General features: G+C 72.4%; 2 protein-coding genes across 4 annotated transcripts in view; one reads left to right on the plus strand and one right to left on the minus strand.

Annotated features, from left to right (window-relative positions):
• The first annotated feature begins 3,249 nt into the window (after nucleotides 1-3,249).
• On the plus strand, nucleotides 3,250-6,427 carry GLIS2 (GLIS family zinc finger 2). Of its 2 annotated transcripts, XM_067306643.1 has the most exons (6): nucleotides 3,250-3,512; nucleotides 3,603-3,772; nucleotides 4,138-4,314; nucleotides 4,874-5,007; nucleotides 5,155-5,273; nucleotides 5,530-6,427. In XM_067306643.1, the coding sequence occupies exons 1-6, from the start codon at nucleotides 3,320-3,322 to the stop codon at nucleotides 6,342-6,344; spliced, it is 1,608 nt and encodes a 535-aa protein (XP_067162744.1). In that variant the 5' UTR covers nucleotides 3,250-3,319; the 3' UTR covers nucleotides 6,345-6,427. The 2 variants fall into 2 exon arrangements, with proteins under 2 accessions (XP_067162744.1, XP_067162743.1); XM_067306642.1 differs by having other exon boundaries at nucleotides 3,250-3,772.
• Nucleotides 6,428-9,250: 2,823 nt separating this feature from the next.
• The window catches only part of LOC106482382 (coronin-7-like), a 60,334-nt gene continuing 50,048 nt past the window's right edge, over nucleotides 9,251-19,536 (minus strand). The window contains exons 11-31 of one of the 2 annotated variants that reach the window (XM_067306641.1): nucleotides 19,405-19,462; nucleotides 19,155-19,300; nucleotides 17,715-17,810; nucleotides 16,694-16,834; nucleotides 16,443-16,578; nucleotides 16,163-16,338; nucleotides 15,901-16,009; nucleotides 15,628-15,714; nucleotides 15,302-15,444; nucleotides 14,836-14,940; nucleotides 14,627-14,712; nucleotides 14,329-14,470; nucleotides 14,089-14,178; nucleotides 13,782-13,898; nucleotides 13,572-13,707; nucleotides 13,313-13,404; nucleotides 13,113-13,199; nucleotides 12,173-12,257; nucleotides 11,263-11,402; nucleotides 10,744-10,809; nucleotides 9,251-10,370 (exon numbers count right to left, since the gene is read on the minus strand). In XM_067306641.1, the coding sequence (XP_067162742.1) occupies nucleotides 10,284-10,370; nucleotides 10,744-10,809; nucleotides 11,263-11,402; nucleotides 12,173-12,257; nucleotides 13,113-13,199; nucleotides 13,313-13,404; nucleotides 13,572-13,707; nucleotides 13,782-13,898; nucleotides 14,089-14,178; nucleotides 14,329-14,470; nucleotides 14,627-14,712; nucleotides 14,836-14,940; nucleotides 15,302-15,444; nucleotides 15,628-15,714; nucleotides 15,901-16,009; nucleotides 16,163-16,338; nucleotides 16,443-16,578; nucleotides 16,694-16,834; nucleotides 17,715-17,810; nucleotides 19,155-19,300; nucleotides 19,405-19,462 (2,325 nt within the window). In that variant the 3' untranslated portion in view covers nucleotides 9,251-10,283. Of the gene's footprint in view, nucleotides 10,371-10,743; nucleotides 10,810-11,262; nucleotides 11,403-12,172; nucleotides 12,258-12,877; nucleotides 13,037-13,112; nucleotides 13,200-13,312; nucleotides 13,405-13,571; nucleotides 13,708-13,781; nucleotides 13,899-14,088; nucleotides 14,179-14,328; nucleotides 14,471-14,626; nucleotides 14,713-14,835; nucleotides 14,941-15,301; nucleotides 15,445-15,627; nucleotides 15,715-15,900; nucleotides 16,010-16,162; nucleotides 16,339-16,442; nucleotides 16,579-16,693; nucleotides 16,835-17,714; nucleotides 17,811-19,154; nucleotides 19,301-19,404; nucleotides 19,463-19,536 lie in introns of those variants that run through there. The other variant, XM_067306639.1, reaches the window with a different exon arrangement.

Below are 19,536 nucleotides of genomic sequence, written 5' to 3' on the forward strand. Positions count from 1 at the left end.
GCCGTCCCTTGGGGCGTCCCCGGATGGCGGCCATCCTGCCCCACGATGGGGGTCGGGGTGGGCCCGGGGGGCTGCGGGGCGCTGTGGGGCCCCCTGCGGCCGGGGGGCGGAGGAGGGGGTGGCTGGAGCACCGCGTCTTGTTGGCAGGAAGAGGAAATGGCTAAATAAACTTTTAAAAGTGTTTTAAATAGAACGGGGCTGCGCCCGTGCCCCGGGCCGCCTCCACGCGGCCCCCGGTGCGACGCCGAGGCACGGCTGCGCGGCCGCTGGGGCGGCCCCGGACCTCAGCCTGTGCCCCCCGCCGGGTGCGGGACCCCCGGCCCCCTTCCTTGGCCGGGCTGGGGGGGGCGGCGAGCTCGGGGGGGAGATGCCGGGGTGCATCGCTCCCCCTGCTCCCCCCCTTTCCTCTCTGTCTTCTTTCCTCTGTCTGTCTGTCCAGCGTCCGTCCGTCTGTCCCCCAAGCTAGAGCTGGGCCGTGGGGCCACGCATGGCAGGGCTGGAGCTCAGGAGCTGTGGGGTCCTTGGGGCAGGACCCAGGGCAATGGGCTTGATGTAGGGACTTTGCTATGGGGCAGGCTCCAGGGCCATGGGGGCTCGGGGCAGGAACCCTGCTATGGGGCAGGTCCTAGGGCCATTGGGGGGCTTGGGGCATGGACCCTGCTATGGAGCAAGTCCTAGGGCCATGGGGGCTTGGGGCAGGAACCCTGCTATGGGGCAGGTCCTAGGGCCATGGGGGCTTGGGGCATGGACCTTGCTATGGGGCAGGTCCTAGGGCCATGGGGGCTTGGGGCATGGACCTTGCTATGGGGCAGGTCCTAGGGCCATGGGGGCTTGGGGCATGGACCCTGCTATGGGGCAGGTCCTAGGGCCATTGGGGGGCTTGGGGCATGGACCCTGCTATGGAGCAAGTCCTAGGGCCATGGGGGCTTGGGGCATGGACCCTGCTATGGGGCAGGTCCTAGGGCCATGGGGGCTTGGGGCATGGACCTTGCTATGGGGCAGGTCCTAGGGCCATGGGGGCTTGGGGCATGGACCTTGCTATGGGGCAGGTCGTAGGGCCATGGGGGGCTCAGAGCAGGGCCCAGCCATGGGGCAGCCCCGTGGCCGCAGGTGCCGGTGGGGTGGCAGGGCGGGTGCCACACTGCCCGCGGCGGGGGGGCCCAGGCATCCGGAGTAGCCCCTGCCCCCCACCTTGCGGGCACCCCGGTGCCTGGGCGCACGGCCCTGAGGGCCCCGCGGGGCCTGGGCGATGCGGGAGGCAGCGGGGCCGTGCCCGGTGCCGTTGCGCCCCCTCGGCCGGCCCCGGCGGGGGGCACGGGCCGGATCTCCCGCCGCCCGGCCCTGCCTGCGGCCCGGCCCCCCGCCGCCGCCGCCGCCGCCGCGCCCCCCGCGCGGCTCCTCCGCATTCCTCAGCGTCTGCGCTGCGCTGGCCCCCCGCCAGCGCCGGGAGGTGGCCGCCCCGGCCGGCGGGATGCCGGGGGGGACGCCGGCGGGGGGGGTGGTGGGGGGGGGGGGGGGGACGGGCGCTGCTGCCCCCCGCCACGCAGGTGCCCCCCACGGCGTGGCACAGTGCTCCGCCGGGCCCCGCCGCAGCGTCGCTTCCCGCCCGGCTGCTGAGCCGAGCTGGGCCCTGTGCCCACGGGCGGCCCGGGCGAGGGGCCCCGCGGGGGCTGGCGTCCGCCCCGCCACCGCCACCGCCGCCCTGGGCGGGAGCGGAAGGGAGGGTGGGTGCCGCGGCCCCCCGTGGCCTGGGCCGGCCTGTGGCCCCCCAGCTGGCACCCCCCCGACCGCCCCCCACCCCGGGCTCAGGGGGGAGCACCCACGGGGCAGGGGGGCTCCCCCCGCCCTCCTTTGGGAGGCACGTCCAGGGCTGCCGCCTGCTGGGCTCTAGCCCTGCGCTGGCTGCAAGCTCACTCCTGCAACGAGTTTCCCGTTCTTAGCTGCCTCCTGGTGTAGTCGTGGCGGGGCTGGTGTGGGGGGGGGCCAAGCCGGGCAGGGGCATCCTTGACCCTTTCTCTTGGGGGTCGGAGATAGGGACGAGCAGGCTGAGAGAGGCGGTGGGTTTCTGCAGAGCAGCTGCGGAGCTGGGGGCCGCAGACGGGCCCCGGCGAGGGGGGCTCGGGGCGCCCCGCTGCGTCCTGGGGGAAACTGAGGCAACGTGAGGCGGCTGCATCCGTGCCGCGCCAGGCCACGCCGCGCCGTGCCGCCAGCAGCCCCCCGCCCGGCCCTGGCAGGCGGCGGCGTTGGCACGGCGGGGAAAGGGGCCCCGGCGGGGAGGGGAGAGGAAGTGAGCCAGGCTCGGCGTCCGCAGAGCCCTTCCGCCTCCCGGGGCAGGGGATGACAGCGGGGCTCGGCCGCTCGGGTTACAGGGAAGGGGCTGGCGGGCCGCCACCGCCCCTCCTCTGCCCCTGGGAACGGCCTGCCCGGGGCGGCGGGGCGAGCCTGCGGGGACGGGGGCACTGCGGCCACCCGCCCCGCTCCCGCTGCGCGCCCACCCTGGCCAAGGGCGCCCGGTGCCGGGGGCTCACGGGCCTCCCCTGGGGCAGGGCGGCGGCGTGGTGGCCAGAGGGGACATGTGGCCCCCTAAACGCTCGGTGGCATGGGGGGACACGCGGCACGGGGGATTTGGCAATCGCCGGCGGGATTTGGTAATCGGCCGAGGGGCCGGGCCGGCCCTGGGGGGTGGTGACACGGAGAGGGGACGCCGAGGGGCGCGGGGCAAGCGGCGGGGCCTGATTGGCGTCCTCGGCGCGGGGTCCGGGCACGGGCCGCGGGGAGGGCCGGGAGCTCCTGCGCTGCGCACGCGGCCGTGCCCCCCGGCGCGCTGCCCCGCGCCCCCAGCACGTCGCGCTGCGCCCTGCGGCAGGCACCGCGGCCTGGCCCTGCGCCGAGCCGCCGCCACGGGTGCTGCGCCCCGCTCGGCCTTGAGCCCGCGCCAGGCCGGGGAGGCCCCGAGCGGGGCGCAGGGCAGGGCCGCGCCGCGGCGGGCAGGGCAGGGGAGGGCCGGCGCGGGGTGGCGTTTGGGCTCAGCCACACACTCGGCCCCCCCGGGGGCGGCGTGCGAGGTGCTCGCTGGCCGCCCAGGGGCCCGCGGACGGGCACCGCCGGGGCTGGGCGAAGCCGCCGGCGGCCGCGCCGCAGACCCGGCGTCCTGGCGTGCCGCACGAGGGGAGCCGGCTGGCCTGCGCCCGCCGGGGGCCGACGCTTCGAGCGGCGCCGCTCACCAGCTCCTTTCCTCTGCTTGTGCCCCGCAGCCCGCCCGCGCGGGGCCCGTGGGGGGCCCGAGGCCCGCGGCCGCCCCGGCAGCCCCGCCGGCGCCATGCATTCGCTGGACGAGCCGCTCGACCTCAAGCTGAGCATCTCCAAGCTGCGGGCCGCCAGGGAGAAGCGCGAGCGGGGCTTGGCCGGCTCCAAGCCCCGGGGCCCGTCCCGCGAGCCGCCCCGCGCCGACGAGGGCGCCGCTGCCCCGCCGCCGCCCCGGGGGCCCGGCTCACCCAGCTCGCCGCCAGCCGGTGAGGCCGCCGCCGCGCGCGCCGGGGGGCGGCGGGGCGGCGCGGGGCGCCCGCGGGGCGGCGCGGCGGTGACCGCCTGGCCCTCCCCAGGCCTCCTGGCGCACTCCAAGTTCCTCGACAAGCGGGACGCCCGCTTCGCCGCCGTGCCCATGATGGACCTGAGCCTCTCGCCGCCCTCGGGCGTGGAGTCGCCCGGCGGCACCGCCTCGCTCTCGCCCGAGCGGCAGGGCAACGGGGACCTGCCCATCTCCACCCCGCACGTAAGTACGGCCGCCGCGGCCGGGGCCGAGCGCGGGTGACCCCCGGGGCTCAGCGTGGCCCTCCTGTGCCGGGCACTGGCCCCCTGCGCGCCCGTCCTCCGGCTGGGCTGGGGCCCGGCAGGTGGCCACGAGAGGGGAGGGCGGGCGGCCAAGATGGTCCGGCCTCGTGCGAGGCTCTTTCCTCCCCCAACCGGCTTTGGGGCCGTGCCGCCGCCGTGGGAGGCCGGCCTGTGCCCCCGTGCCGGCCCGAACGGCATCCCCGGACTGGGCCAGCCCGGGAGCCCCCCTCGCCTCTCCGGCCGGCGTCCCCGCCGCGGGGCAGCTCTGCGCCGTCACCCACCCGCCGGGCTCTGCTCTGCCGCCAGGATTTCCAGTCCCTGCGCTACATCGACGGCATCCCCAGCTCCTTCCAGTTCTTCCTGCCGCTGGGCGCGGGGGGGGCCCTGCACCTGCCCTCCGCCGCCTTCCTGCCGCCCCCCAAGGAGAAGCGCCTCTCGCCGGAGCTGCCCCTGCCCAAGCAGCTGGTGTGCCGCTGGTCCAAGGTGCGCGGGGCCGGCCCGAGTCCCTCCGCGCGCCCCCGCGGGGCCGGTGGAGGCCGTGGGATGTGGGGCTGGGGAGGTGACACGGGGCTGGGAGGGTGATACGAGGCTGGGAGGCCCCACGGGGGTGTTTTGGGCTGGGGGGGGGGGTGATACACGCCTGGAAGGCCATGCTGGGATGTTACAAGGATGCGGGCGGTGATACAGGGCTGGGAAGCCTTGCAGGGATCATGCGGGGGCTGGAAGGCCACACAGGGATGTTTTGGGGCTGGGGAGGCGATATGAGGCTGGAGGCCACGCAGGGGCGATACGGGGCTGGGAGGTGATATGGGGCAGAGGGAATTTTCCACCTCCCCGTCCCCAGCTGCTGGCTGACGCTGTGCACTGCATGGAGTTGGGGGGCCTGGAGCGGGGCATTGGGGGGGGCAGGACCCCCCCTGTGATGGCGCTGGCCCTAATGGCTCTCCAGAGGGCGTAGGGGCTTCCCTGGTGTCCCCCCACTGCTGCCTCTGTGGTGCCCACCCTGCTGTCCCCATCTCACCCCCATCCATCCTGCCCCCAGTGCAACCAGTTCTTCGACCTCCTGCAAGACCTCGTGGACCACGTCAACGACTTCCATGTCAAGCCCGAGAAGGACGCGGGGTACTGCTGCCACTGGGAAGGCTGTGCCCGCCACGGCAGGGGCTTCAACGCCAGGTGGGCAGGGGGCTCGGCGGGGGCGCGGGGGCTGCTCTGAATAGCCGTGGGGGGAGACATGAATGCGGTGCTCGGGGGCAATAAGGGGCCGGGGCCCGTGGGCCGGTGCAGGCCCCTCTAATGGCCGCACGGCCCTCGCTGGCGCAGGTACAAGATGCTGATCCACATCCGGACGCACACCAACGAGAAGCCGCATCGCTGCCCCACCTGCAACAAGAGCTTCTCCCGCCTGGAGAACCTGAAGATCCACAACCGCTCGCACACAGGTCGGTGGGCACCGTGCCCGGCTCACTCGCGCAGGGCACGGCAGGCAGGGACAAGCCCCCCTCGCCTGCCAACCGGAGCTGCCGTCCCTGGGGACCATTGCGGGGGGACAGCCAGGGATGCCCTGCTTGGCCAAGGGGACCATGGGGGTGCTGCCAACCTCCAAGGAGGCCCCGGCCGGGCCTGGGTGCTGTGCCGGGGGGAGAGCCGGGCTGGCCGGCCCCTGGGCAGACCGCGGTGCTCTGTGCCCTCCCGCAGGCGAGAAGCCCTACATCTGCCCCTACGAAGGCTGCAACAAGCGCTACTCCAACTCCAGCGACCGCTTCAAGCACACCCGCACCCACTACGTGGAGAAACCCTACTACTGCAAGATGCCGGGCTGCCACAAGCGTTACACGGACCCCAGCTCGCTCCGCAAACACATCAAGGCCCACGGCCACTTCGTGTCCCACGAGCACCAGGAGATGCTCAAGGTCCACCAGCCCCCCAAGACGCCCCTGGGCTCGGCAGAAGTGCCTTACGTCAACGGGGCGCAGCTCATCATCCCCAACCCCGCGGCCCTCTTCGGCCCGCACGGGCTGCCGGGGCTGGGCGCCTCGCTGCCCATCCCGCTGGCGCCGGCGCCCCTGGATCTCAGCGCCCTGGGCTGCGGGGCTGTGGGCTCGGGCGCGCTGCCCACGCTGCCCAGCCCCGTGCTCTCCCTCAACGGGGCCCCCTTGAACTTGGCCAAGAACCCGCTGCTGTCATCCCCCTTCGCGGCGGGCGGCCTGGGGCTGCCCGTCATGTCGCTGCTCGCCGGCGCGGGCAAGGCGGAGGCCGAGAAGTGCCACGGGGCCGACGGCCGGCTGCCCAAAAGCGGCAAGTCGCAGGGGCCGGAGAGCCGCAAGGAGTCGTGCGAAAGGACGGAGCTGGCGCGGCTGAGGGCCACCCCCGAGAGCCTGGCGCTGCTGCCCGGCGCCGTCCTGGACCTCTCCACCGGCGTGAACTCGGTGGGCAGCCCCGAGGCCCTGCCGCCCGGCTGGGTCGTCATCCCGCCCGGCTCCGTGCTGCTCAAGCCGGCCGTGGTGAATTGAGAGGCCGACGACGCCCGGGTCCGGCTGCAGCCCCCACGGGCAGAGCCCGGGCGGGGAGGGGGCCGGGGCTGCAGACCCCATGCTGTCACCCCCCCGCCCCGTTCCCGCCATCCCGCGCCCCACACTTCGGCTTTCTCTTGGTTTTTAACCTTCACGAAAGAAGAAACGGACTCTTCTGAGAATAGCAATAATCCCTCGGCGGCTGTGGCCGGCTACGACCCCGTGCCGCGCTCGGCCCGGCGCGACGCACTCCAGTGGCTCCAGCGGCCGCCTCGCGTCCCCCCTGCTCCGCCAGCCCCCCCCCAGGCCAGAGCAGGCGCCAGCCCAGCCGGACACTGGCAGGGGCAGCCGCGGGTCCCCGCCGGAGCTGGGCAGCGGTGGCGGAGCCGGTCCCCGGGGTGCTCTGGGCTGGTCCCGTGGGGAAGCGGCCTCCTCCTCCCCGCCTGGCTCAGGCCTCGGCAGCCGGAGACGCCTCTATTTATTTATCGACCAGACCCCCCCTGCTCTGACGGGGCCCCGGTTGGGCTCTTCTGCTCTTGCTGACTTGGCGTCTCCCTGCCTGAGGCCTCAGCCCCCCCCTCCGGCCGCTGCTGCTGGCCACCCGTCCCAGTGCAGCCCGTCCTGGCGTGGGGGGAACACTGTCCCCGTCCTTCTGCCGTGGCTGGGTGCAGGGAGGAGCGGGCAGAGCATGGGGATGGCAGGGTGACAGCTTGGGGACCCGCTCCCTCAGCTGCGACTTTGGGCGGGGAGGGGGCTGGCCACACCATCCGCCCCCCCCCGCCGCGTGGCCTGGCACGGCTGTGGGCTGGCCGCTGGCACCACGGACGTGGCGGTCCTCGCGCGGCGCCCTGCTCCACGGCCTGGCACCCTCGGCGCCGCACTGGCAGCACCGCGGGGTGCCCGCTCCCTGCCGGCCTCGCTCCGTCCCTCCTCGGCCACACCAGCGCTGGCCCCGCGGGCTCGCCGCCTGCCACCGCCGGAAGAGACGCCCTCCACGGAGCCGGCAGCGTGTGCCCAGGAGAGCCGAGCCCAGCTGGCTGGGCACACGCTGGAGCGGCCGCCCGCCACAGCCAGCCCGCTGCCCTTCCCTGGACGCCCCTCCTGCTCCGCAGACAAGGCCGAACTCGGAGACTCCGGACCGCACGGTGTCAACCCCTCTCCTGGACCACGAGCGCCAGCCCGCGCTGGCCCGCCCCGTGCCACGGACAGCCCTGCGTCGCCTCCCCGGACCTCCCCGTGACAAGGCATACGGCTGCGTGTGCCGCTCACCGCGCCGGCTCCGCGCCCGGGGCAGAGCCACCGTGTTTAGCTACGTTCATACCTAACCATGTAACGCAAGTGCATGCAGCCAGCAGGCAGCGCAGGCAGGACTCTGGCCTCGGCCGTGCCAGGCTCCGCGGGCACCGGCAGGGCTGCGGGCAGCACTGGGGGGGACCCGCTGCCCCAGCGCTGGCCTGTCCCGCTCGGGGGTGGCAGCTGGGTGCCGCTGTGCCCCGTGCCAGCTCTCCTAGGTGTCCCCAGCTTGACTGCGAGCTTGGCCCCATACTCGCCTATTCGAGCTGCCACGCGGGCACAGTGCCGCTGCCCGAATCGCGGTGCCGGTGCTCCACGCTGAGCCCCTCGGGCATGCCCGGGTTTCCGCAGCTGCCTGGGCAGCCTCTGCCCGGGCTGGCACGGGGACTGCAGGGCCCAAGCCAGGTGTGACCGTGAGGGCACGCGGGACACCCTCTCCTTGCGAGCCTGGGACGCACTGCCCCGAGTTCCCAAATGAGCCCCCCCAGGGCCACAGGGCAGCGCTGGCACAGGCCGCACACTGCCACGTCAGCGCCGTGTGGCCCCGGCAAGGCACCGGCCCAGTCCCGCACCTGGGCGCTGGGCCTGGCTGTGCCCCGGGCAGCCGGGGCCGGGACACGCGGCCTTGCCCTGGCAGGGCCGGGGCTGCGAGCGGTGCCGGGACCGGGCTGCGTGCCCAGCCTCCGTGCGGGCAGACCCCCGGCCCAGCTGGGGCTGGCTCGGCACGTCGCCCCCCTGCCCCAGCCGGCTGGACGCCAGCCGCCCCGGCACCGTGTGGCAACGTGGGGACGCTGAGCAGCCCACGCCACGCCGGGCACGGGGGCCAGGGGCGCCGCAGGGCCCTGGCGCGGCTCTGCCAGCAGCAGCAAGAGCAAGCAGGGAGCCCAACGGGGACGGGGCCGTCCCCCATCCGCTGGGGTGGCAGATGACCCTGCCGAGCCGCCCCGGCTGGTGCGGGGACCCTCAGGCTCCAGCCCTGCGCACGCATCCCCCACCCCGACCCTCCCTCCCCGAGGGACCGCTCGTACTGCCGTGGGGCCCCGACTGCCCCCAGCACGGGGGCCCAGCTTTCCCTCGACCGCCCCCGCTCCCGCGGGGGTCCCTGGTGTCCCCCTCGCCCCACTGGCACACACAAAGGGGTCCTGCGTACCTCTGCCTGCCCCTGGGCAGGACCCCTGCTCACGGCTCTCTCCGAACCGGGGGTCTCCCTGACCCTGTCCTAGCCCCGCTGCTGCTGGAAGGAGTCCCCTCGGGGGGGGGGGGGGGGGCTGAGGCTTGGGAAAGCCCCCAGCCCAAAGCGCCGGCACCCCCACCGCCACGCGCCCCACGGGGAGCCGGTCTCCCTGTGCTCCCCCTGCCCGGGCCGGGGCGCCGCGGGCTGCCCCGCGCTGCCGCAGCATGGCATTCGGCCATCGACCAGGCCTCCCCGGCCGGTGTACGTTTTCTTGCTCGTTTGTTGGTTTGTTGTTGCACATTCCAGGACATCAGTATTTTAACGGTCTCTAAGTGCCTTTCTATTGTAGTTTCTGGGTTGTTTTTATTTTCCTCCTGTTGGGCTCCATCGCTGTTAGCATAGAGTTTAAGGACTACAGAAGTAAGAGATAAGCTAACGATTATAACACTATATTCCTCCATGGGAGAGGAAGTTTATTAAGAAAACAATAAAGTGAAATTGAAGCAAGTTCCTGTTTCAGTCTGCAATCGCGCCGCCCGCTTGCCCGTGCCGCGGATCTGGGCGGCAGTGAGGAGCCGGAGATGCCACCGTGGGCCAGGGGAGGCTAAAGACCTGGAGGGGGGAGATATGCGCTAGAGGCAGCAGAGATGTGATCTCCTCGTGGGACCCGTGGCCAGTGCCAGGGAACGGCCGTGCCAGACCCGGCTCTGACGAGCCCCGGTGAGCGAGGAAGGGCCTGGGAGCAGGCAGAGAGCAGCTGGGAAGGCAGGGCAGGCACTGCCCCGTGCCAGGCCCCAGGAGACCGGGGGCAGAAGTCCCAGCCATGACCGGCTCTACCCAACCTCCAGGTGGGGCTGCACAGGATGCCAGCGCCCCATGCTCCTGCAGCCAGGCAGCCCACGCGCTGGGGCAGCCCTGCCAGGGGCCGCAGCGTGAGCCGCACGCTGGGACAGCCTCCACGTAGCCCCGTGCAGCCCCTCGCTGACGTCCCTGACCCAGCTGTTGTCCCCACTGTGACGGGCAAAGGGATTTGGCCCAAAGCTCCCAGCTCTCACGTGATGCCGAGCCCAAGGCATCAGTGCAGTCAGGCTAAGACCCTCTAAACCCACCGGGAACACAGCTCCTGCAGCCTCCCTGAAGTGTGATTTGAGCCCTGGCAGCCTCTGATGCCCTGAGGCCCAGCTGGGGACACTCCTCCTTCCTCACATCACCTCCGTCACCCACAGGCCCCCACCCTGCCACGGAGAAGCGCGGCCTCTGTGGCAGCCCCTCAGGCCTCTGCGCTCCCCCTGGGGCAGCACCGCCCCAGGCAGGCTGCGCGGAGGGAAGGGGCAGGGCAGCAGGCAGCGCTGGGGCGGCCCCCGCTCCCTCCCCAGGGTGCAGAGCATCCAGGCCGGGTGCTGGAGGACATGACATTTATTGGCTAGCTATAACTTATGGGCGCGGGAAGTGGGGGACAGGGATAGCAGGAGTCACGTCTCGGCCTTCCACCCCTTCTCCTTCTCGCTCTGGGCCTGGATGCGGATCTCCTCGTCCAGCCGCTCCTTGGCCCTCACCACCTGCGGGACAAGGGCAGAGGGTGACGCAGAGCCCGGGCTGCACCCACACCGCCCTGCGCAGCAGCCGCATCACACCGCACCCATGCCCCCCTGCCCCGCAGCACCCAGGTCCTTCCCCCCTCGACAGGGCTCTGAAACTGCCTCATCTGCTGGGAGCACGGTGCCCTTTGGGCAGCAGAAGACCACAGGAGGATTCAGCCAGCACAGGAGACGCTGCTACCCCGGCCTCACATCTGCCCAGAGCCCCGAAACATCAATTACTGCTAAGTTCCTCCCAAACCAAAGGCAGCAAAACGTGCTGAGGACAGAGCTGGGAGGTCGACAGGTGGCCAGCCCCCCCCCCCCCCCCCAAATCCCCGCTCTCCTTGCTCACCTTTGACTGCAAATAGAAGGAGCCTCCCACCGACTTGTCATTCACCTTGAATAAGTGGTCGTAGTTCTGGCAAAGCAAAGCTCCCCGTTAGGCGCCTCTCCGCTGCCCCCTCCAACCCCCTGTCCCAGCGGCCTCCGGCTCCCGGGGGTGGAGGCTGCTCTGCGCAGCAGCGATAAGGGGCTCCAGGAGCCCCGTCCGCGCCGGCGCTGCAGCGAGAGGCCCCTGGGCGAGCGCCCCGGGCCGCAGGGCGGAGGAAGAGCCTGGTAACCAGCGTAACGCCTGGGCGCCGCTGGCAGACTCAGGGGAAACCCTGCCCGGCATTAGCTGAGCCCAGCGACAGCACCCACGATCCGGGGACCAAAATGTGGGAGTCACCCCAGGCCCCTCCCCAGCGCCCTGGCAGCCGGCAGGCTGCAGCTGCAGGAGAGGCTGGGCAGGGAGCGGTCTCCGAGCGCCCTCCTGCAGCAGCTCCAGCTGCCTGCTCTCCCCGGCCACGGGTGCTCCGAGGGCTGGCTTTACCTTCTGGATTTCCTCCGCATTGAGGTTAGAAACGTTGAGGATCTGTTGAGCTTCTTGGAGGCTGATGCCGGTGATTCTGGAGGCAGCAGCGGACTGGGGCCTCTCCGAGCGCCCCCGCGCGTCTGCTGCAGCTCGGCTCGCTGCCCAGAGACACTGAGCTGGTTAGTCCTCGACACGTCCTGCTCCCTGGAGGGCTGGGCACAGAGGTGCCCTCCAGACCTCGGACAGGAGCAAGGCAGCAAAGCCTTTGGGCTTCAAGGCGGGTCACAGCCACAGAGCGCGGTTTCACCCTTCTGCCCTCCTTGCGCTGCCTCCAGCACCGCCCGACCACAAGAGTCAGGGCCGCTGACGCTGCGCCAGACACGGTCCCTCTCCTGCACCAGCGCCAGGGGGGCAGCAGGGACCCGGAGGCAGGTGAGGGCCACCCTTTGGCTGAAGCTGATCCCGACGGTGCCCTCAGCAAGCTGGGCTGCTGGCATGCAGAGGCAAGCGTGGCAGGTTTGCCAAGAGACACCGACTGGGGCTGTGGGATCTTGGGGAATCATCCTGCTCTATCTTTTGGGGTTGCCAGGATGTCTCCAAGCCCGGCAGCGGTGCGGGGCACGGGGCTGTATCTGGGATGCCCACTGGAAGCCCAGCCTGAGCTGAAACACACTTTGGCAAGGCCCCGGTACCCTGGTGTTACCTGTCACCCCGTGACAATCCTGACAGGTACCCCCTCCCCACACAAACCCGGGGGGACAGGGAGCGGTGGCGGTGCCCTGGGCAAGGGGAATGGGGGGGTGGCAGTGCCCCGGAATGGGGAAGCTGTGCAGCGCCCGAGGTAAGTGGCAGAGGAGACGACGGTGCCCTCAGCACAGAGCGCAGGAGCGGCGGTGCCCCGGGAGCGGGGCTGCAGGCTGGCTCCTACCTGCAAACTCCTGGCGCAGCGCCCGCGCGAAGGCCCGTCCGACCACCTGGGCCCCCACCAGGATGATCTGCGCCAGGTACTTGGCCTGCGGGGACACCCGGCCGTCACGGCTGCCCCGGGCCCGGCCCCCGGGCCAAAGCCTCCCCCGCGCAGCCCCGGCCCCGGCCCCGGCCCGGACGCCTCTCTCCGGGCCCCATCGATGCCGGGCCCTGCCCGCCCCCGCCGGGCCCTGCCCAACCCCCGGCCGTGTCACCCTCCCCCGGAGCTGTCGCCCGGGCCCCGTCACCGCTCCCGGCGCCCCGCCCGGCCCCCCCGGGCCCTGTCGCCTCGGCCCTGCCCGCCCCAGGCCCGGCCCCGGCCCGCCCCGGCGGACGCCGTCGCTCACCATGTCCCCGCGGCCGCTTCCGCTCCCCCAAGGTCACGGGGGCAGAGAGCGAAGGTCGCCGCGCCACCGAGGCGGCCGCGCCAGAGCGTCCCCCGCGAGGCAGCCGCGCCCGCCGGGCGGAGCGTCGCCCCCTGGCGGCCGCGGCGCTCCACGCAGCGCCGGGAGGTCCGCCCCGCCCCACAGCGCCGCCTGGCGGCGCCGCCCCGCGCGCATGCGCAGTGCGGCGGGCGGGAGCCCGGGGCGGCGGGCGCGACCCCCCCTCCCGGTTCCGCCATGTTCCCCCCCCCGCCCGCGAAGCAGGCCAGGACACGGGTGCTGCTGTGGCGGCTTTAATGGCGGGGCCCGGCCCCGCGGCCCCCCCCGGGGACACGGGCGGCTGCGGGGGGCAGCGGGGCCCGGCGGGACGTGGGAGCCGGCGGCTGGAGCGGCGGCGGAGCCTGGCGGCGGCAGGGGCAGCGGGCGCGGGGCCGGCCCTAGTCCTGCAAGAGAGCAGAGGGGGGTGAGGGGGCGCGGGGGCCCGGCGTGGCTGCCCGCGCTGCCTGCTGCCCCGCGTACCCACTCGTCCTCGTCCACGCCCTCGAAGGAGTCCTGCGGCAGCGGGTCGTCCCGGTTGCCCAGCTTGGCCACCATGGCACTCAGGAGCTGCAGGGGGGCAGGGCCGAGCCGTGGGTCCCAGCCGGCGGCGGCTCCTGGGCATCGCCCCGCCACGGCCGTGCCCCCCGTCGGGAGCCCGTGTCCCGTGTCCCAGCACCCACCTCCTCCTTCTTCTGCTCATCCGACTTCTCCGCCAAGTACACGGCCGCGGGGACGAACTTCCGCGCGGGCGCCTCCTTGGGGGCCTCAGTCACTGGGGCGGCAGGGGAGCGGGTGTAGGCGTGGGGCAGGGGGGGACGCCCTGCGCCCCTCCGGATAGCCCCACTTGCCCGCTTCCCCCCACAGCCAGCCACCCCGCAGCACCCGGCGGGCAGCCCCCCACGGCCCTGGCTCGGCCCCCGGGGCTGCCCCTGCGCCCACCTGGCGTCATGTCCGCCGGCCGGAGGCTGATGTGGCGCTGCTGCCCGTCGGCCCCCGCCAGCCAGGCGCTGGCCCCGAGGGCCGGCTCCCACCACACGCGGGTCGGCGGGTAGATGTCGTCCTGGAAATACTCCTTCTGCAGGGGCGCGGGGCCGTGAGGCGGGGAGCTGCCCCCGCGCCGCGGCCCCCCGGCCCTGCCCCGGCGCCTACCTTGACGCGAGGCACGCGGAAGGCCACTGGCTCCAGGGCGCTCTGCCCCAGGCGCAGGGCGCGGGCGAACTCCACCTCCCGCACGCTGCACTCCGTCTTGCGCAGGAAGAGGAAGCCCTGACGGCGCAGAGGTGTGAGCGGGGTGAAGCCAGCCGCCCTGCACCCGGGGTGGGTCAGGCCCCCCGGCTGCGGCTGGCTCGGGGGCGAGCGGCGGGCGCTGAGCGCCCAGGCCAGCCCGCAGGCCCCGTGCCGCTGGGGGAGGCAGGGCGAGGGGCCAGGCGGGCAGCGAGCGCCCCGCACCCCTCACCTTGTGGGGGTCGCTGGAGGTGAAGCTGTTGCACTCCAGAAAGTGGGGTGGCTCGGGCGTCACCTCGTACAGGAAGACCCGGGTGTCACCCTGGGGACAGAGAGGAGACGGGGGCTGGCGTGGGGGCACAGCAAGTCCCCCACAGCCCTGCTGCCCCGTGCCCCAAGGCCAGGCCCTGCTCTGCCCCACACGTCAGGGCACCGTGCTGCGGCCAGGAACGCGGCACAGGCCCTGGCCCACCTTGCCGGTGAGGAAGACGACGCCGGTGTCCTCATCGTAGAAAGGCAGGAGGGTGGATGGCGCCACATCGATGCCGAGAACAGCGAGGGGCCCGGCGGGCAGGTCCCGCGCCTGGTACAGGAGGATCCTGCGCTCACTGCGGCTGTGGGGACGCAACGGTGAGCGGGGGGGCTGGCACGGCACGGCCCAGAGCCCAGCGTCGGCCGGGGCGCGCAGGGGCTGCCTCGTGCCCCACGCCTGGGGACTCCTGCCCGGGGAAGCACGGGGGGCGGCCGGGTGCCGCGGCGCCCGCCCTCACCTGTCGAAGCCGGACACGAGGAGGTAGTCGCCGCCGCACACCCACACCAGGCGAGCGCCTCGGCTCCCCTCGGGGCCAGGACCCTCCTGCGCACGGGGGAGAAGGACCGCGTCAGCCGGCGGGACCCTGCCTGCCTGGCGCGTCCCCCACGGGGATGTGCCCAGCACCCCCGGCTCGCCCTCCCGTTCCCTCGCCGCCGCGGGCCCCACCTGCTCGGGTTCGGGGCTCCGCCGCGGGTCGTAGAGCCGCAGCTTGCCGTCCTTGCTGACCGTCGCCAGCTTCTTCCCGTCGGGGCTCCAGGCCAGGCTGAAGATCTAGGAGATGGCCGACCCCTCCGTCACGGATCCATGGCCCCTGGGCACCCTGGCCCGCGGCTCGTCTAGGGCACGCAGCAGCACCGGGACCCTCTGTGGCCTCCATGCCCCCGTGGAGGCACCAGGGCAGCTGTGTCGGTGCAGCCACGCGCACCCCTCGGATGGGTGGCCAGGGTCCAGGGGTGAAGGTGTCCCAAGGGCACTTCTCTTCCCTGATGGCATCTCAGCACCATCCTCTGGGAGCCAGCTTGGAGCTGACAACCAGCTGGTGGAGGTCTGGCACGTCCGAACGCTGTCATCCCCAGGAAAGCCGCCACGGCCCCGGTCCCTGACACCAGGCGGTCCCCGGGCTCAGCCCTACCTGGTCCGTGTGTCCCCGCAGGCAGAGCACCTCCTGCCCGGCACCCAGCTCCCATATCCGCACCGTCATGTCGTAGGAGGAGGAGACGAGGATGTCGGCTGCCACGGGGTGGAAGCGGACGGAGTAGATCTTCTCCGTGTGCCCTGGTGGGGAGAGCAGAGCATGGCCTTGCCCCGGCCTGCGACCAGGCACTGGGACAGGGACGCCGCCGGGGCTGGCCTGTCCCCCCCGCTGCTCTGCAGGGCTGGCGTTAGCCCCGCTGGAGGCCTGGGGGAGAGCTTGCGGGGACCTGTGGGTGCCTGTCCCTGTCCCCATGCACCCCTCACCTCTGAGCACGGCCTCTGGCTCCTGCAGCGTGTCCCGCAGGCCTCCCTCGGGGATTCGCCACAGCTGGATCTTGGCATCTTCGCCCGCTGCATCACCGAGACAGCCAGAGAGAGATGGAGCAGGTGAGGAGCCACCCGGCATGCCTGGCCCCGCCGCAGGCCGCGTCCCTCTCCCAAGAGGGCAGGGGCCCCGGGGCGCGGGGCAGGCCGGGGGCTCCCCACAGCCCCGTCTCTGCCGGGGAGACCCCCCCATGCTGCTGGGAGCATGCGTACCGACAGCGAGGCGCCGCGCGTCGAAGGGGTCCCAGGAGAGGTCCGCCACCGCTGTGCCGTTCTGGATGGTGGGTACGGCCGTGTCGGGGAGACGGCCCGGCTTGGAGAGCTGGAGAGGGGCACGGCGTCAGGGCGAACGCTGGCAGGGCGACCGGGGCCCCGCCGCCCCACGGAGGGCAGGCGTCCGGCTCCCGCCTGCCGCCGCAGCCCGAGGAGGACCCAGCCTGGCGAGGGGCGGCACGCGGCGCTGGGGACGCGGTACCTCGAGGACGGCGATCTGGCCGCCGGCGGAGAGCAGCGGGAGGGCCACGCGCTGGTGGTTGGCGCAGAAGCCGTCGCACTCGCCCGGCGTGGTGAGGCTCAGCCCCTTGAGGTTGGTGATGTGGCTGTCGCGGTGCAGGACCGTGCCCTGCGCGTGCCGGAAGCGGGAGCTGGGGCCTGCCGGAGGCGGGAGCCAGGTGAGCACCCCGGGCACGGTGGCTCCCGCTGCCGGCACCGCTGCCCCCCCGTGCGCTGCCGGGGTCACCCTGGCACCCGCTCACCTAAAATGCTCTGCAGCGACTTCTGGCTGGGGCTGCTGGCGAAGCCGCTGGAGGGGCCGGTGCTGGCAGAGAGCGAGGTGGCGGCGCTGCCCGGCGAGGCCAGCGAGCTGGACGGCGAGGAGTAGCCGCTGCCCTCCTGGGGGAAAAGGCGGGTGGGCAGGGGGTGCTGGGCGCCCACCACCCCGGCCAGCGCCCCGGGCGCCCCGCTGCACCCCTACAACCCCCCGCGCCCCCCAGCGCCCCGTGCTCACGCTCCGGTCGGCGTCCGCGGGGCAGGTGTCGGGCAGCTGGGTGCCAGGCGCAGTGTCGTCCGCCCGCTGGGCGCAGGGGACGAGGGGGGACGTGAAGGCCTCTGTGGGTCTCCGTGCCGGGTGCAGGCTGACCTTCTCCACCTGCGGCGGGAGCAGAGCCGTGGGCAGGGTGCTGCGGCGAGCCGGGAGCTGCGGCCAGCCCGGTGTCACCCGCGGGGAGACCCTGCCATCTGCCACTGCCCGCTCACTTTGCTCAGGAGTTCACCGACCAGCACAAAATCCTGCCTGAAAAAATCCTTTTCGCCTGGTTTTGGACTCTGTAATTACGCTCACTGAAAGCTGTTGCTTGTGGCCTCTAAATGTGGGTATCTCCGGTAGGTGGGGAGATGCACTTTTTCTGGACATGGCTCTATAAGCGTCAAACAGCCCCGATACAGTTTTAGTCAGTCTATATTTTTCAGGAAAATCATGAAGCATGTTTTTTCTATTAGATTTTTACTCTCTTAGCTGCATCTAGGTGGAAATCACAATTTCTGAGCACTTTCTTGTTCAATAAACCATTTAAACCCCCCTGGTTGCATAATACAAAAATACAAGGAGGTTTCTCGAAATGTGGTTTGCACTTGAACCCAGCTGATTTATCCAAGATGAGGTGTTTGAGCTGCGGCCGGCGGTGTGGGCTGCTGCGTGTGGGGCCGGCGCGGCTTCGGAGGAAGCAGGGTTTGCCCCCAACACCTCCTCCTCACTCCACGGTCGGGAGAGGACAAGGCGGCATCCCGCCCTCGGGGCCAAGCCCACCTCAGTCCGCCGGCACGCGCTGGCCCCCGCGGCATCAGCTTTGGAAAAAGGGACTCAATTTATGTAAATCTCTGCAGTCCACTAAAAGAAGCTGGTTTTAAAATCAGCTCTGCCCTGCGTGTGCCCCAGCCTGGAAGGGTCTCGTGGCGGCCGGGGGGGTGGCGAGCTGTGCCGGCGGTGCCCCCAGCCCCGGCGCTGGGGAGACCTCGCGGGCGGCGCTTACCTGCCGGCTGTCTCCTGCCCACCAGGCCTGGGCGGCCGCGGCCGGCACGGTCCCGGCGCAGTCGGGGAAGAGATCCTCGTGAAACTCCTGGACGGACTGCGAGAGGCGGCGATGCGGTGGGCAGCAAGGCCGGGTGTCCCCGAGCCCCCGCGGCACCCGTCCTGCTCCACCCTGGCGTCGCCCTGCGCCCCCCCGCGCGGGGCAGACCCCAGCCCCGGGACCCTGCCCGGGTGACGCGCGGGCAGGAGGGGACCCAGCGCCCCGTGCACGGCCCCCCCAGGACAGGCCAGGGCAGACCCCAGCGGCCCCCAGCCCCAGCTCCTCCTGCCCGCGGGGCGCCGGCTCCGGCCGAGCTGCGCGGCGAAGCCTGTAGGTGTCAGACGCTGCCCGGCTTTGGGCTGCCTCTCGCACCCCCCGAAAGCGGCCAGCCTCCAAAATCCAGCACCCAGCCTTCAGCCTCCGTCACCCGGCATCAGCCTCCAGCACCGAGCACGCGGGATTCAGCACCCAGCGTTTAGCCTCCAGCACCCAACACCAGCACCCAGGTTTTAGCACCCACCACCTGGCACCCAGCCTCCAGCACCCAGTATTTTGCACCCAGCGTCCCCCCTCCGTTACCCAGCATCAGCACCCAGCAGGCAGGTTAAGCACCCACCTTTCGGCACCCGGCACCCAGCAGCCCGTTTCCCTGCTCTGCTGCTCGCCGCAGCCTGGGGCCGGGGTGCCCCGCCATGGGCAGCGAGGTGAGCACCCACGGCGTGGTACGGGGGCCCCCACCCTGCCACCCTGCCTGCCACCAGAGAGGGGCCCCTCGGTGGCGCCTGCAGCGGGGCCGGGGGGGCCGAACTCTCACGCCGGCACTGCTGGGGGCTCGCAGGGGCATTTTGGGGCAGCTCGGGGGGCGGCCGCCTGGCCGGTGCCTGGCTTGGCGGGGCCGGTCCTGCACCCCCCGGCGAGGGGGGCACGTGGCAGCGAGGCACGTGGGGGGAGAAGCCCCATCCAAGCGGCGGCTGCCGCCTCCGCGCCTCGGTTTCCCCACGGGAGCGTCAGCGCGCCCGCGAGCCGGGTCCGGGCGGCGGTGCCCAGGCCGGAGCGGAGCCGGCAGGCTGGAGTTGTCACCGGGCCGCCTGAACCCTGGCTGCCCCCGGCCCGTGGCCTTCCCGCAGCAGCGCTTACGCTCCGTTTCTTTTTTTAAACGGGAGTTTTTCCACAACAGTTTCTGTTTACAGAAAAGGGTATTTTTGCTGCTGGCCGAACCACCCCCACACGCGTTTTCTTTCTTTTTTTTTTTTTTGCTCAGAAAATTGCTAGGGAGAGGATGCAAATGCCGGGAAGAGCCGGGACATCCCGGCTTGGGACGCACCCCAAATCCACAGCGGGGGCGAGCGTCGCCCTCCCCGGGGGTGGGAGCCCTCAGCCGGCGGCCCGTCCCCCCCTTACCTTGCGAGGCACCGCGTAGCTGACGGGCACGACGAAGGCGTCCGTGAGCTGCAGCACCCGCAGCACCTCGCAGGCCATGACGTCCAGCGCCAGCTTGGGCACCAGGGCCAGGCCCCGCGTGCGGCCCTCCGTCAGGCACTGGCTCACTGGGGGCGAGAGGCCGAGCGGGGCTGAGCGGCGCGCGGGGGGGGACACCGCCACCGCCACCGCCACCGCCACCGCCACGCGCCCCGCCGCGCGTCCTGCTTACCCTGGCTCAGGGCGGGCTGCGAGGGCGACGCTTCGAAGCACCACAGGAGGTTTTCCCCCTGCAAGAGAGCGGCGGCAGTGCCGCGGCGGGCTGAGCGGCGGCGCGGGCGGGTGCCGCGGGCGTCCCCGGCCC

The sequence above is a fragment of the Apteryx mantelli genome, chromosome 16, assembly GCF_036417845.1.
Source record: "Apteryx mantelli isolate bAptMan1 chromosome 16, bAptMan1.hap1, whole genome shotgun sequence".
Lineage (NCBI taxonomy): Eukaryota > Metazoa > Chordata > Aves > Apterygiformes > Apterygidae > Apteryx > Apteryx mantelli.